The sequence below is a fragment of the Rhincodon typus genome, chromosome 23 (genome assembly GCF_021869965.1).
Source record: "Rhincodon typus isolate 14 chromosome 23, sRhiTyp1.1, whole genome shotgun sequence".
In the NCBI taxonomy this organism is placed as follows: domain Eukaryota; kingdom Metazoa; phylum Chordata; class Chondrichthyes; order Orectolobiformes; family Rhincodontidae; genus Rhincodon; species Rhincodon typus.
The window spans coordinates 6310376-6327244 of record NC_063354.1 but is presented as its reverse complement, the minus strand read 5'-3'; the positions used below and the strand labels follow the sequence as shown (position 1 = coordinate 6327244).

Genomic DNA, 16869 nt, shown 5'->3' with positions numbered 1-16869 from the left:
GTTCCCCTTCAGTCTAGGCCCGAAACGTCAGCCTTCCTGCTCCTCTGATGCTGCTTGGCCTGCTGTGTTCGTCCAGATCTACACCTTGTTATCTCAGATTCTCCAGCATCTGCAGTTCCTACTATCTCTGATCCTTTTCTAATTTTTTTTTGACAAACCTTCAGCATTTAGGTTCTGCTAGTATCTGGAGCTGCCAGTGTTTAGTCCACTTAATACATTGTTTTATTCTGTTTGCTACTGCGGATCTATGATGTAAGTTTGTCTCCCACCCTCATCTGTGCCTTAAACAGCAGAGAAATGATTAACTAGCACAAGTTGAGCCTCACTGGTTCAATAAGCATTGTATTTGCAGAGAGGTTTACATTAACTTTTTCTTCGGGATCTTGAAATGGGACTTGTCAATGGGTTTATGGATGCTGAGTGAAACCCTGATAAATCACATTTTGCAATATTGTCGTTTGGATTGTATTTGGCACAATTCACCTTTTGAGCAGCCAGGCTTCAGACAAGGAGTTCCAAGTGCCCCTTATTCTCTTCGTTCTCACCCACCCGCATGATCTATTTTGTTCTGCCCTCCTGCCCAAGAACAAGTTTAGGTATGCCAACCTGTGCGAGAAAACACAAGATGTGTAAAGTGTTTTGTGATGGCGCTCTTGAATATTCCCAACAACTATGATTTGGATTTGAAAGTTTCCACCTGATTGCTGCACTTATCAAGCTGCCTGGCTGATGTTAAACATTGGAGCCACAGTACATGCTGCTACTACACAGAGAAATGTGGGATCACATTCCACTTTTTAGTTTTGTAACTGTTAGTATATTGTTCAGTTGCTGGAACAATTGCAATCACATGGTGACAAGTAGATTTGGAAAGAGTGATGTATGTTACAAGTACCCTTTCCCTTCCTCACTCTCATTCCCAAACTTTCTGCTGCACTCCTGAAAACAATTACTTATTCTCAGGTGTGATTCCACAGCTGTTGGTAATCCTTCAGCATTTATTTCAAGTGCCTTAGCAATGAGGAGCAGACATATTAAACAAAAAAAATCTAGCATGTACAAAATTAGCAATGAGTTTTTGCCGATATCTATTTCACCCTGTTCCCCTTGTTTTTCACTAAAATTTAATTGATTGTAAACATGAGAACTCTATATGTTAGTGATTCCAGTGAAACATGGTGAAACATAAAAACTTCAATTCTCAACAGGCTCATAAAATGGCTTGGCCCTTTTTGGAACCAGTAGATCCCAATGATGCACCAGATTATTATGGCATCATCAAAGAGCCAATGGGTAAGTCATTCAGTTTTTGTACTTTAGCCTGGTACCAAGGTAATTTTATCAGTTGGTTTGTTGAAGTTGCTGCCTGTGACGTACATGGTCCAGCCTCAACTGGGGCATTGAGGACACCAGGATGCTTCACGAGTCAAGAGGGTTCACGTTCGTCAAACATTCTTAATTGAGGCTGCCTGGAAAGCTGTTTGAACAGGACCAGGAGTAGGTTACCTGACCTCAGCATTGTGCAGTGACATGAGAAAAGCATGAATGGATAATCAATGTTTCCTATAATAAACTGTCCATCCCTGTTGTGATAGAAGAGCTTGCTGCTCCATTCACTGCCTGAGATTGTGGATGAAGAATGGCTACCTTGTAGAGGTACTTGTAGGTTGCTGATCTGCAGAGCCATTTTGCATCATGGGTCAGGCCCTTCAGGGCGAGTGAAGATAAAAAAATATTTTTAAAAACACTTTGTGCAGGCATGAATGGATCAATTTCATGTCTAATTTAAGAGTATTCTTTTTATAAAAGTTTCAGTATGTGATCCTAATAAAATTTGGAAGCCATTGGAATGATCTAATGGGGGGTTTAAGTTGGGATAAAGAGGAGGAACAAATTTAATCAAAACATTCACTCAAAAGCCAGCTTGTATAATACCAAAAATGTTTTTTAAAATTTTCTGATTCACAATTTGTGTAATACTCGTGGTGGCCTTCACTTAATCCCGTTGTATCTGATCAACAGTTTGTTTTTTTTAAAGTCACTCATGCCTGTCTTCTGGTTCCATTTACTTCAAGAATTTAATTTGCAGAAGAGTAATCCAACCAACAAAGTAGACTATATGTTATAAACTTTGAAAGCTGCTTGTTTTTGTGTAGATGAAAAATCAGGGACATAAATATGGAGATGAAAGGGGCTTATTTTCTTGTCTTCCACACTTAAGTAACTGTGATCTCATGGGTGATGACTGTTTGAAGGCAGTAGCCAGGGCGTGCAATGATAATAATCTGCCTTCACAAGACATTAAACATGATGGTATGTTAAAATTTCTCATTTAGCAGAGAGGGTGTGGAAAACATTTTATGGTCCAGTCACTTAAATCACATTTCTGGGCTTTATTATGAGACTTCATTTATTATGACACCTAAATAATGTTTAAGGAGCATAAAAAAAGTTTGCTGTTCACAAAGCAAAGTGATGAGTTTTCTAAAGTGTGATTTAAGAAAATTGCTGTGTCAATGTAACTAGACCTCCTTTAAATTTTTGGTTGTGGCATAAGAGTTACTGTTTCGGTGGAGTGTTTCTCCACTCTTTGGAGCGGAGCTGCCTATTGTTAGATAACCATTCTTGGTTCACTCTAGTAACTGTTCTTCACCTGAGAGCCTGTTCAGTTTGTTGACAGATTATTCAGCTGTGGATGCTTTGAAGCCAAGCTGGCTGCTGCCCTCACCCAGTTTTTCCATTTGCACCTTGTCAGGCAGGACTTGCAGGATAGCAATTCAGAGAAATTTAAAGATCCATTAAAAATGGAGGAAACAGGACAATTACAGCCCGTGCTTGAATAGCCTGTAGCTATTCAGAGCACTTGATAGCAGATTAAACCTCTAGTGACCAAATTATAAATTATTTGAGGGAGGCAGTGGCATAGTGGTATTATTGTTGGACTGTTAATCTAGAGACCCAGATAATGTTCTGGGGACCTGGGTTCGAATCCCACCACGGCAGATGGTGGCAGATAAAAATATCTGGAATTAACAGTATAATGATGACCATGAATCCATTGTCGATTGTCGGAAAAACCCACCTGATTCACTCATGTCCTTTAGGGAAGGAAACTGCCATCCTTACCTGCTCTGGCCTACATGTGACTCCAGACCCACAGCAATATGGTTGGCTCTGAGCTGTCCTCAGGGCAATTAGGGATGGACAATAAATGCTGCCCGGCCACCAACATCCACATTCCATTAATGAATAAAGAAAAAAAATTCAGTTTTTCCTCACATGACATTGTCACATTTGCAAATCACTTTCTAAATTTGTGCCCTCTCATCTTCTATCTTTTTACAAGTGGGAACAGTTTCTCCCGAGCTTTTGTCCAAACCTCTGATGAGTTTGAAACCTTCTATGACATGATCTCTTAGCCTTCTCCCAAGGGGAACAAGTCCAACCTCTCCAATCTGTTCTCATAACTGAAATTTCTCAACCCTGGAACCATTCTTATAAACCTGTTGCACTTTTTCAAGTACATTCACATCTTTCGCCCAGGCTGTAAACAGAACTCCAACTGAGATCTTATAAGTCTCTTGTTCAGCGTGACCTCCTTGCTCTGGTACTCTTGCCCCTATTAATAAGACCGAGGATACTGCAGCTTTATTAACTAGTCACTTCATCTTCAGTGACCAGTGCGCATATACCCAGCCAAGCCCCTCTGCTCCTACATCCCTTTAAGAATTTTATGCCTTATTTTGTATTGTCTGTCCATATTCTTCCTACCAAAATGCATCACCTCATACATATTTACATACAATTTTGTCTGCCACCTCTCTGCCCGCTCCACCGACTTGACTATGTCCTTTAGGACTTTCCCTGCACACCAAGATCTAGATCATTAATCTGTATCAGGAAAAACAAGGGTCCCAATACCAGCCTCAGGGGAACTCAACTACAAACCATCTTCCAGTCCAAAAGAGATTCATTGACCATTACTCCCTGTTTTCTATTAGAGTCATAGAAATGTACAGCAAGGAAACAGATCCTTTGGTCCAACTTGTCCATTCCAACCAGATATCCTAAATAAATCTAGTCCCATGTGCCAGCATTTGGCCAATTTCCCCTCTAAACCCTTCCTATTCATATACCCATCCAGGTGCCTTTTAAATGTTGTAATTGTACCAGCCTCCACTGCTTACTCTCGCACATCATTCCATACACGCACTACCCTCTGCGTGAAAAAGTTCCCCCTTGGGTTCCTTTTAAACCTTTCCCCTCTCACCTTAAACCTGTGGCCTCTAGTTTCATACTCCCCCACTCTGGGGAAAAGACCTTGTCTATTTACCCTGTCCACGCACCTCATGATTTCATAAACCTCTCATAGGTCACCCCTCAACCTTTGACACTCCAGGGAAAATAGCCTCAGCTTATTCAACCACTCCCTACAGCTCAAATCCTCCAAACCTGGCAACATCCTTGTACATCTTTTCTGAACCTTTTCAAATTTCACAACATCCTTCCTATAGCAGGGCGACCAGAACTGCGTACCGTATTCCAAAAGTGGCCTAATCAATCTCCTGTGCAGCTGCAACATGAACTCTATACTCAATGCACTGACCAACAAAGGCAAGCATACCAAATGCCACCTTCACTATCCTATCTGCCTGGGACTCCACTTTCAAGGAACTATGAACCTGCACTCCAAGGCCTCTTTGTTCAGCAGCACTCCCCAGGACTTTACCATTCAGTATATAAGTCCTGCCCTTACTTGCCCTTCCAAAATGCAGCACCTCCATATTTATCTAAATTAAACTTCATCTGCCACTCCTCAGCCTTTTGGCCCATCTAATCAAGATCCCGTTGTACTCCGAGGTAATCTTCTTGGGTGTCCACTACTTCCAATTTTTGTGTCATCTGCAAACTTACTAACCGTACCTCCTATGTTCACATCCAAATCATTTTTATATAAATGATGAAAGCGGTGGATCCAGCAACGATCCTTGTGGCACACTGGTCACAGGCCTCCAATCAAAAAAGCAACCATCTGTCTTTTATCTTCAATCCAGTTCTGTCTCCAAATAGCTAGTTCTCCTTGTATTCCATGTGATCTAACCTTGCTAACCAATCTACCATGACGAACCTTGTCAAATGCCTTACTGAAGTCCACACAGATCACATTGACCACTCTGCCCTCATCAATCCTGTTCGTTACTACTTCAAAAAACTCAATCAAGTTCGTGAGACATGCTTTCCTACGCACAAAGCCATGTTGACTGCCCCTAATCAGTCCTTGCCTTTCCAAATACATGTAAAACCTGTCCCTCATGGTTCCTTCCAACAATTTGCCCATCGCCGATGTCAGTCTCACCAATCTGTGGTTCCCTGGCTTTTCCTTACCACCTTCTTAAATCATGGTGCCAAGTTGGCCAACCTCCAGTCTTCTGGCACCTCACCTGTGACTATTGATGATACAGATATCTCAGTGAGGAGCCCAGGAATCACTTCCCCAGCTTCCCACAGAGTTCTAGGGTACACCTGATCAGGTCCTAGGGATTTATCCACCTTTTATGCGTTTTAAGACATCCAGCAACGCCACCCATGTTGTGTAGACATTTTTCAAGATGTCATTATCTGTTTCGATGAGGCACTTTTGCTTCTGTCTGTTTTATTCCCTGAGCTCAACTTTGCTACACAGAAGGCTTGTGAGAAATCTATTATTGCCTTTTATTGCCTTTCAAAAGGCCACGTACACCACCTCAACAGCATTACACTCGTTGACCCTTTGTATTAACTGCTTTAAAAACTCAGCAACTTAGCTGAACATGACGTGCTGTTTAGAAATCCACGCTGGCTCTTCGGTTTTCCCCTTGTCAGCTTTTAAGAAATTGATTGTACAAAGATGACATCTTAAACGCACCCCAGTATTATGGATCCACTTCAGCTTTGATGCAGTGCAGAAGGCTCATATAATTTCTGTCATAATAGACACAAATTTAAACAGGTAATATTGTAAAGGAATATAAAGTAGGAACAATGGAAATTTGGGTACTGTTCCGTTGCAGAAAATGTATGAGGTGTTTTTTTTCCCAACTTGACAGCCATAAATGGAACTGTGTGACATTCACCTATTGCTTACATATTTTCCTGTAATTTTAGGCAAAGGTGGATTTGATACTTTTGCAAGGCAAGCAGGCACCAGGTACCTTTTTAGGTTCAAAAGCTACAAGTTTGTCACAGAACTGAATGTGGACAGTTTCAAGTAAACAAAATGCAGTGGACAGCCTCACCTGAGGCTGCTTTCCCATTGTCTCTTGTGGTTGGCAGATGACGTCTCAAGTGTTTAAATTAACATTTCAGTTTTCATATTAAAATTTTGAAGTTTCTTATAACTTTTGTGAGATGAGAGGATGCTTTATGACATTGTCCCAACATCAGATATTTGTTTAAATGTATTTTTTCTAATATAGATCTTTCTACCATGGAAGAAAGAATACATCATCGGTTCTACAAAAAACTGACAGACTTTGTTGGTGATATGACCAAAATCTTTGATAACTGCCGTTACTATAACCCCAGTGATTCACCGTTTTATCAATGTGCAGAGGTTCTGGAATCATTTTTTGTACAGAAACTGAAAACTTTCAAGGCAAACAGGTGAGGCTGCACTGCTGCTCTTACTTAAACGATCTTCTCTGATAACATTGATGCTAGGCATTCTTTAGTATTCCACCAAAGCGGACACCCTTCGTGTGTGAGTTTACATCGTTGGAATGGCAGGTTGTTTGATCTGGTATAGCACTGAACCCTTCTCCTGTTGAAAAATGTTCCAGCCAAAAGAGGGAATTCCAATAAATTTTATCCTGCCCAGGGTTATAGACAATTGTGACCCTACAACCACTGTGACTGAGCTCAGCTAACATAGCACAAACTGAAGTCTGGTAGTTCAGACTGTGGGACCTCATAATCTGAGTGTTCAGTAGTTTTGTTACTATATTTGACCATGACAGTTATTTCATTGACGTGCTCTGGAGTTACTATGCAAATTTAAAGGGGCATACAAGGATACATGCCCTACCGAAAGGGAAGCACATGAGCAGAGGGAGCAAGGTTGCCTTGTTAGTACGAAATGAAATTAAGTCAATAGCAAGAAGTGCTATAGAGCTGGAAGGCATAAAATCTGTGTGGGCAGAGTTGAAGAACTACAGAAGTAAAAAGAGCTGGATGGGAGTTGTTTACGGGCCTCCTAGCAGTAGTCAGGATGTGAGGAACAAATAAATCAAGATATAAAAGAGGCACATAAAGTCATGATAACAGTAATCATGGGGGACTTCAATATGCAGGTGGACTGGGAAAATCAAATTGGTAACAGATCTCAAGAAAAGGAATTCGTGGAATGCCTCTAAGATGGATTTTTGGAGCACTTGTGGTTGAGCACACTAGGGAACAGGCAGTTGTGGATTTGGTGCTGTTAGAGAGGCAGACTTGATTAGGGAGTTTAAGGTGAAGGAACGCCAGGGGGCAGTGACAATAATGTGGTAGCATTCACCTGCAGTTTGAGAGGGAGTTTGAGTACAATTAAATAAAGAGAACTATGAAGACATGAGGCAGAAGCTGGCCAGAGTTGATTGGAAGGGGACCCTGGCAGAGAAGACAGTGGAGCAGCAGTAGTTCGGGGGATTGGTATTCAGGTGGCACAGCAGAAATTCGTCCCAAGGAAGAAGAAGGCTACTAAGAGGAAGATGAGGCAACCATGGCTGACAAGGGAAATCAGAGACATCTTTTTAAAAAAAAGGCAAACATTGTGGTGAAGATTAGTGGGAAGCCAGAGGTTTGGGAAACTTTATACACCAGCAATGGATAGCTTACAAAACGTAATGGGGGAGAAGATGAAAATTAAGAGTAAACTAGCCCAGTAATTTCAGAGAAGATTGCAAGAAGGTTTTTTTCAGATATTGAAAAGGTAAGAGAGAGGCAAGAGTGTACATTGGACTGCTGGAAATGAGACTGAAGAAATAGTAATGGAGAACTAAGAAATGGCAGAGGAACTGAAAAGGTACTTTGCATCAGTCTTCACAGTGGAAGACACCAACAACATACGAGAACTTCAAGTGGTGAGTGTAATGGCCATCACCAAGGAGAAGGAGAAGGTGCTGGGGAAACTGAAAGGTCTGAAGTGGATAAATCACCTGAACCAGATGGATACAGCCCAGAGTTCTGCGAAGATTGTTGGTGAGATTGTAGAGGCATTGGTGGTGATCTTTCAGGAATCACTGGAGTCGGGGAGGATGCCAGAGACTGGAAAATGGCTAATGTAACACCTCTGTTTAAGAAGGGAGGGACAAGGTCAGAAGTCGCACAACACCAGGTTATAGTTCAACAGGGTTATCTGAAATCACAAGCTTTTGAAATGCTGCTGTTTTGTCAGGTGAAGTGAAGAAAAACACACACGCACAGAATTTATAGGCAGAGAGATCAATGGACAGAGAAATCAAAAGATCATACAAATGATGTGAGTGGCGTGTTGACAGCCTGAATAATAAGTCTCTGCAGGTGATTAGAAGCATCAGACAATGTAAGTGAAGTGTCACCTGCTGAATAGCAAGTGAAGGGCTGACCTATAATCAACACAGACATCAAGTTTCTGCAGAGAAGATCCCAAAAGGACTACAGATCACAAACCCACTCAAGTCGACCTACAAAACAGTACGTTGAGAGCCTCTGCTATCATACCTCTTGCACATCCTCAATCATCTCATATACCAGCTCTACAGCAAACAGCACAACCTTGAAATCGAGATAGGATATTCTTGCTTGCGCTTAGGATACAGGGGACCAGCTATAGGACACTGCCAAGCAGACAAAGCAACGCCACCTAGATGCACACCAAGAACAGCAAATTTGAGAAACTTGGCATCACCATGAGCAGTACCTGGTGGTGTCCCCAGTATCACGCTTGAAAATGATACCACTGTAGGGAAATCCATTGTCAACTTGTCTGAGCACACCCTTCAACCAGCCAAAATCAAAGTTCTCAGCGAGTGCTTAATTTCTGCCCCACTACCAAAATGGACCCCATTGGTCTCGTGGCAGACACAGGAATTTATCACGCCAATGAAGCTCCAGTAATTCTTCTACAAACCCCAAATGTCAACAATGAGCCCAGTGAGGCAACCAACAAACTGGAACAGTTGACAGAGATCCGCACTGCAGCGACCAAAGAAGAAAGAGTCAAATTGGACCCTCCGGAAGGCCACTGCCCTAGGCTCTATGTATGCTCAAGCTGTCAAGAGATGTGTTAATGCCAGGTTCATCAGCCGCACTCACCAGATTGTGCTTGGGTAGCATCCTGCACTATGCAATGCTTTCCAGGCTCTCAAGACCAATCGCAACATAGTCATCAAACCAACAGATAAAGGAGGAGCCGTCATACAGAATACTGACATCTCTACAACTAGGAACTCCACAGACTACTACCTGCCAATCTGACCAAAGAACACACCCGTCAACTCAACAGACTGATCAAGACCTTTGACCTAGGCCTTGAGAGTGTCCGAGGCACACTCATCCTGCTTGCTTCTCGCAGAAGAGACTTCTACTGCCTTCCAAAGATAAACAAAGACAACACACCTGGATGCCCCATCACATCAAGTAGTGGGACCCTGTGTGAGAACCTCTGGCTATGTCGAGTGCATCTTGAAACCTATTGTACAAAGAACCACTAGCTTCTGTTGCTACACTACAGACTTCTTACAGAAACTCAACACTCATGGACCAGTCGAGCCAGGAACATTCCTTGTTACAATGGGTGTTTCAGCACTCTGCACACATCACTGCAACAGCCTCTGTACTCAACACGAACAGCTGCCAATTTCCAGGCTTCATCCTCGACCACAACATCTTCACCTTCAACAACCAGTTCTTCACCCCGACACACAAACAGCCATAGGAACCATATTTACACTCCAATACGCCAACATTTTCGTGCACAATTTCAAGCAAGACTTCTTTGCTGCACAGGACCTCCAACCAATGCAATACAACAGATACATCAACATTTTTTTCCTCTGGACTCATGGCATAGAATCACTGAAATGACTACGCAACAATATCAACAAGTTTCAGCCCACCACTGGACTTACCATGGACTACTCTTTAGAATCAGTTTCATTCTTGAACACACACATCTCCAAAGATGGACACCTCAGTATCTCACCTTACCCCAAACCATGGATAACTTCACGATGCTTCTTTTCACTAGCTTCCACCCTAAACCTGTTAAAGAAGCCATCCCCTGTGACCAAGCCCTGTGTATACCCAGGATCTGCTCAAACAAGGACGAATGTGACGAACACCTAAAGGGGCTGAAAGACGCCCTCATAAGAACAGAATACTAAGCTCAACTCATCGATCGCCAGTTCCAACGTGCCACAGTGAAAAACCAGAACAACCTCCTCAGAAGACAGACACAGGACACCTTTCATTGTCCAGTACTTCCCCGGAGCAGAGAAACTCTGCCATGTTCTTTGTAGCATTCAATATGTCATCAATGACGACGAACATCTCACCAAGATCATCCCTACGCCTCCACTCCTCACCTTCAAACAACCAACAAACCTTAAACAGACCATTGTTCGCAACAAACTACCCAGCCTTCAGGACAACCTCGACCACAACACCACACCACGCTGCCATGCCAACCTCAGCAAGACCTGTCAGATCATTGACATGTATACTAGTATCACACGTGGGAACACCACCCACCACATCCAAGGCAGATACTTGTGGCTCAGCCAATGTTATCTACGTCATATGCTGCAGGCGACGATGGCCCGAGGCGTGGTATATTGGCAAGATAATGCAGAAGCTACAACAACAGATGAAAGGACACCATGCAACTGTCACCTGACAGGAATGTTCCCTCCCAGCCAGGGAACACTTCTGTGGTGAAGCACATTCAGCCTCCGATCTTCAGGTAAGCGTCCTCCAAAGCCGGCTTCGAGATACACAACAACGCAGAATCGCCGAGCAGAAACTGATAGCCAAGCTCTGTACCCATGAAGACAGCCTCAACCATGATCTTGAGTTCATGTAGCGCTACTAATAACCCCACCATATTGTTCTGTATTTGTAAAATCTTCCGTACTGTCCTGATTTGACACCATCATCTTGAGAACTTGTTATGATCTCTCTACCTTAATTAGTTTGTACAGTTTTGGGTTACTTGTTACTTTGGTTAGACCCTTGCCATACGACTGTTATACCTATTATGTTACTCCAGCCATTTGGTTTGTCTCCAGCACAAACTTATTTTAATTTTTTTCTAATTATCTCTCTGCCTCAATTAATCAGATTATAGGTCATCCCTTCACTTGCTGTTCAGCTGTTGATCTTTCTGCCCATAAATTCTGTGCCTTTCTTCACTTCACCTGACAAACTAGCAGTGCTCCAAAAGCTTGTGATTTCAGATAAACCTGTTAGACTATAACCTGGTGTGGTGTGACTTCTGACTCTGTCCACCCCAGTCCAACACTGGCACCCCCACAACATAAGAAGGGAGGGACGCAGAAAACAGGAAACTACAGGCCAATTGGCCTAACCTCAGTTGTTGGTAAGATTTTAGAGTCCATTATTAAGAATGAGATTGCTGGGAAGTGCATGGTAAAAATCGGGTGAGTCAGCACAGTGTCGTCAAAGGGAGGTCATGCCTGACAAATCTGTTAGAATTCTTTAAAGAGGTCATGAGCAAGTTAGACAAAGGCAAGTCAGTGGATGTGATCTATTTGGATTGCCAGAAGGCCTTTGACAAGGTGCCACACAAAAGACTGCTAAATAAGAGCCCATGGTATTAGGGGCGAGGTACTGGCATGGATAGAGGATTGGCTGACTGGCAGAAGGCAGAGAGTAGGAATAAAAAGATCTTTGTCAATTTGGCAGCTGATGACTCGTGGAGTTCGACAAAGGTCACTGTGGGGACCACAACTATTTGCATTATATATTAACAATCTGGACAAAAAAACTGAGGCCTTGTTGCTAAGTTTGCAGTTAACAGAAAGATAGGTGGATGGACAGGTAGTGTTGAGGAAGCAGGGGGGCTGTAGAAGACCTTGAACAGGCTAAGTCGGTGGACAAAGAAGTGGCAGATGGAATATGATATGGGTAAGTGTGAGATTATGCACTTTGGTAGACTATTTTCTAAATAGAGAAAAGCTTCAAAAATCTTAAACACAAAGGAACTTAGTCCTAGTTCTGGATTTTCTTAAAATTAACATGCAGGTTCAATTGACAGTTAGTAAGGCAAATGCAATATTAGCATTCGTTTCATGAGGGCTAGAATGCAACAGCAGAGAGGTACTGCTGAGGCTTTATAAGGCTCTGGTCAGACAGAATTTGGAATATCTTGTGCAGTTTTGAGCCCTGTATCTAAGCAAGGATATACTGGACAGGATTCAGGGATGGTTTACAGGAATGTTCATTTAAGCCATGCATTCCAGTGCCTTAGCCTTAAACTTGCATTTTTCTCCTTCACTGAGCTCATCTTGCCCATGAAACCTTCCTCTTCCTTCCTGACCCAATTCCTATAAAGCTGCTGACATTATAAATGTCCCTTTCCTCCAATACTGTCCCCTTCTTTCAAATCTGCCATTACCTTTTTCCTCAAGAAATATAGCCTAGTCTCCTCTGTTTAAAACTACTGCTGCTCTCCAACCTTCTTATTGCCCTCCAAGTTCCTGAGCATATTGCTACCTTCTAAACTTATATCCCATTCTTTCCACTCCGTGTTTGAAGATGTTCAATCAGATTTCTTCCCCATCCACTGCACTGAAATAGTCCAAGGCCGTAAATTGCATTCTCTGTCACTTTTGGCCTTAGTAATCTCCTTCCTCATCTTTCTCTACCCCTTGCTGTCTTTGAATTTGGCAACTTTGTGATCCTGTTACACTGTCCCTTCCAAGATGTCTAGGTGAATCAGACAGTCCTCACATTGGTTCTGCTATTTATCTGTTCCTGATTATAAAACAGTTAAAATCTTTGGTGATAGTTTTTTTTCCATACTCGCACTATAAATATGGAGTCCTGCAAGGATCAATCTTGACTCTCTTTTATTTCCCATATACATGCACCCTCTTGGCAACATAATCAAAAGACATGTAATCAAATTCCACAAGTATACTGACAAAGCTCTGCTCTACAACACCTTCACTGCTTTTTTTTCCACCTATCCTGATAGCTCCTTCCTTGGTTCTGTCAAATTCTATTTGATTACACTACTTTGCAGCACTTTGTAAAGTTTCCTAAATTAAAGGTGGGCGGCATGGTGGCTCAGTGGTTAGCATTGCTGCCTCACAGCATCAGGGACCCAGGTTCAATTCCACCTTTGGGTGACTTTGTGGAGTTTGCACATTCTCCCCGTGTCTGCGTGGGTTTCCTCTGAGTGCTCCAGTTTCCTCCCTCAGTCCAAAGATATGCAGGCTAGGAGGATTGGCCAGGCTAACTTGCCCGTCATGTTCAGGGATGTGTAGCTTAGGTGGGTTATCAGGGGATGGATCTGGGTGGAGTGCTCCAAGGGTCGGTGTGGACTTCTTGGGCAGAAGGGCCTATTTCCACACTGTAGGGATTCAATGTATGATTCTGTGTAAAGGTATGAAATAAACACCTGTTTTTGCAACATTTGTTATTTTCCATGTAGTTCCATCAATAAACACACAATAATGCAACTAATTATTTTTCATTCCACCTAGTGAGCATATTTTCTCCTTGCTTTGCATGTTTATGAATCTTGGGTTAGTTATTACTCAAGCAACATCGGTCATTTGAATCACTTAGAATCACAGAACCGTTTTAGACAGGGGGAAGGAGAAACTTCAACAACATTTTGTTTTCATATAATAACAAAACAGCATTGTAAAAAATGCAGATTGAATGCAGGATTCTTTTAAATATAGTATTGTCAATTTGTCTATTTCTATAGTTTGTTGGATTTTTAGCCGTTCACTGTTATTCTGGAAGTGTACAAATTCTAAAATCTGCCAATTTTTGCTCTGCAGGTCTCATTCCTAACAGATCACACTCTACTGTGTAGATTGCACTCTCTAGACTTCAAACAACAATGAACAAAATCGTACAAAGCGTGAATAACAGGAATTGCATTCAGAGTGCAGCGAGAAGTTGATGCCACCAGAGGCAGATATACTTTGTCAGGCTTTCCTGACTGACTGACCTTAACCAGCACTGTTGTTCAAGCACCAATCAGTTAACTGAATTGGATAAAGCCCCATTCTGTTTGTTAGAAACTAAAAGGGAGAGTTTAAATGAAGAGGAGAAGGAAGGAAATTTGAAAACATTTGTAAAAGAAGCCACCTTTTATCAGCCCTGTTTGACTGTCGTATCCTCCTCGCCTGAAATGGGATGGGAAGCATGAAGCATCCTGTCCGCTCTTGTTATGACAGGGGGCTGGCTTCAATTTTCCCAGCGAAATTCATCACCACAGTTCTTCAGTGAAGAAGCTGGCTGCAAGCTGTCTGTAATGAAACAAACATGTTTAAATTTGACAGCTGTATTTATTTATTACTGAGAAAAGATGAAGCTTTCTTTTTTAGAATCTGCTGCCCTTGTTTGTCAACTAATTATGTGCTTTTTTTCTTATTGATATGAAAAGACTCAACTTGCAATAAGTTGGTCTTTTTTATGTAATTGCTGTAGGTAACGGTGAGTGATAACCCTCGATCCTTTCTTTCTTTGAAAGGAGTTGTTTCACATGCACGCGCACGCACGCACCCACACGCACACATACATACAGACACACGTGAGCACAGCAGAATGGGATCCAGCAGGAAGTTTTATTTTCCTAACTAATCTGACCGAAGTGGACCTCCACATGACCACTGGCTGAGCGGTCTTCAGGATTGACTTCCAAGACTGCCACAGTGGCAATGAGGCAGCACCAGAAAACTATCAATCACTCTGCAGAAATTTGATAGACTGAAATAAACGGTGTGTACTGAAGTTATCTTGTATGTAAACATTTTGTCAGATGCTGAATTTTTTTTTGTTTTTTTGTATTAAGGTTCAGAAATATTGATGTATATGAAAACAATAAATGGAGGAAACCATTATCTCCCACTGAGAAAATCCACAAGTGTTTCTGTATGTGCTTAAAATGACACATTTGTGAGACTTCAGGTCTCTCCCAAGAATTCTAACAAAGGAAATAAAAATTTGGAAATGGTGCAAGGACACTTTAAATTTGAAATGCTGCATATTGTATGCATTTGTATTGAGTTTAAAAAAAAAGGGGAACTATGGACTAACTCTCGAGTTGTGAAATACTGCACATCTCATCACCACATCACAGTATTTCTGTACTATTTATTCATATCTACAAACTTATTTGTTTTGAGTAATGTTGCAAAAAAAATCTTTCCTACCTGTAGGCAATAGATTGCTATCTATGTTTTTAACAGATTGTGGCAACTATGAAGAGTAATTCTTTTGTACTTGATAGGACATTTCATCCTAGACAATAAAGTAATGTTTTTGACATCAACTTTGGTGTCATCTTTTTAATCACATTGAAAGCATACATAAATTTGGGACCTTTTGCCATTAATTTTTATTCATGGCAATTTGGCGAAAGAGGCTTTCAATAGCTTATCCTGGTTATGGTGTTAAAAACAGAGTTAACAAACAAAAATCGAAATATGCTCTTCGATTTAACCTTGAAGTGCTCAAGTCAGACTCATGAGAAAATAATTCCTTTTTTTTTTTCAGTCCAGCATGTTGAGAGAAGCTAGCTTGCTTTGAGCAGTCTAAACTAAAATCAGGAGAATTATTATGATACATGGTGAGCACTATATTTCGAAAGGCAGATGCTAAAGTAGACTGCATTAAAATCTTCATACTACTTAACAGCTATACACCTCACTGTTCTGAATGAGGTTCTGATTTAACGAAGGAAGAGAATTTAAATTTCTATTAAAATATTATTCCTGAATTTGCCCAACAGCCTAGTATTATACTAATCTGCAGGCAGAAGATTTAAGCATGGACATCATGTCTGAATGGAACAGGAGTGAGAGCTGGAGTGTTACAAATGGCCTCTGCAACCTTGCGGAAAACTGAAATGTTTCTTGTACAGAAAATAATTGCAAACTCTGTATGGAGATAACATCAGTTTCAGATGTGATATGCTCCAAGAAATGAACAGCAGGAATCAACTGCTGGCAAGTCTCATGCACAAATGGCCATTTGGGCAAGGAACCCACAGCACTGCCTGTATCTATGTAACTGCTCCAGCTCAAGTCAGCATCTTCATGAGGTGACAAATTAGTCCTCACAGCAAAAGACATAAAATACATAGCTACTTCCTCTCCTGTCTAGATATTTTAGAAAGTAAATGGACTCCTCTGCCTAATAAAAGTAGGCAACCGCTGTTTCTGGTTTCTATTGCTCAGCATTGCTTCGTTGATTTCAATTAAAATGAGTCAGGCCAAATGAAACCTTTTACATTGCTTCATACTGCTAAAGGAAAATCCAAGAGAGTGCTGATTTAACTTGGCTAAAACTTGAATGTAAAGTAATTTCTGCCCTGTCACTTACCTCCTTTAAAGCTTTGAAAATATTCAGCTGAACTTAAATGTTTTTAGTACCAAGCAATGAGTTTAATTTTTCTTTCAAAAAGCACTGACAAATCCAGAAGTCATTTGTTTGTACAGAATAAGTGTAGACTTTGTCTGCGTGCTAGACAAGTTTAAAAACAGGTTTCCAGTAATTCCATGTTTGTTTTTTTTATTCATTCATGGGATGAGGGTGTCACTGTCTAGATCAGCATTTGTGGCCCATTTCTAATTAGTGCAGTTAAGAGTCAACCAATTGCAGTAAGTC

General features: G+C 41.5%; 1 protein-coding gene across 3 annotated transcripts in view; it reads left to right on the top strand.

Moving 5' to 3' along the window:
* Positions 1 to 15532, top strand: part of LOC109929769 (nucleosome-remodeling factor subunit BPTF) — a 60003-nt gene extending 44471 nt beyond the window's left edge. For all 3 annotated transcript variants that reach the window (XM_048610852.1, XM_048610851.1, XM_048610850.1), the window contains exons 17-19: positions 1209 to 1293; positions 6456 to 6642; positions 14034 to 15532. In XM_048610852.1, the coding sequence (XP_048466809.1) occupies positions 1209 to 1293; positions 6456 to 6642; positions 14034 to 14046 (285 nt within the window). In that variant the 3' untranslated portion in view covers positions 14047 to 15532. The remainder of the gene's footprint in view (positions 1 to 1208; positions 1294 to 6455; positions 6643 to 14033) is intronic.
* Positions 15533 to 16869: the final 1337 nt, after the last annotated feature.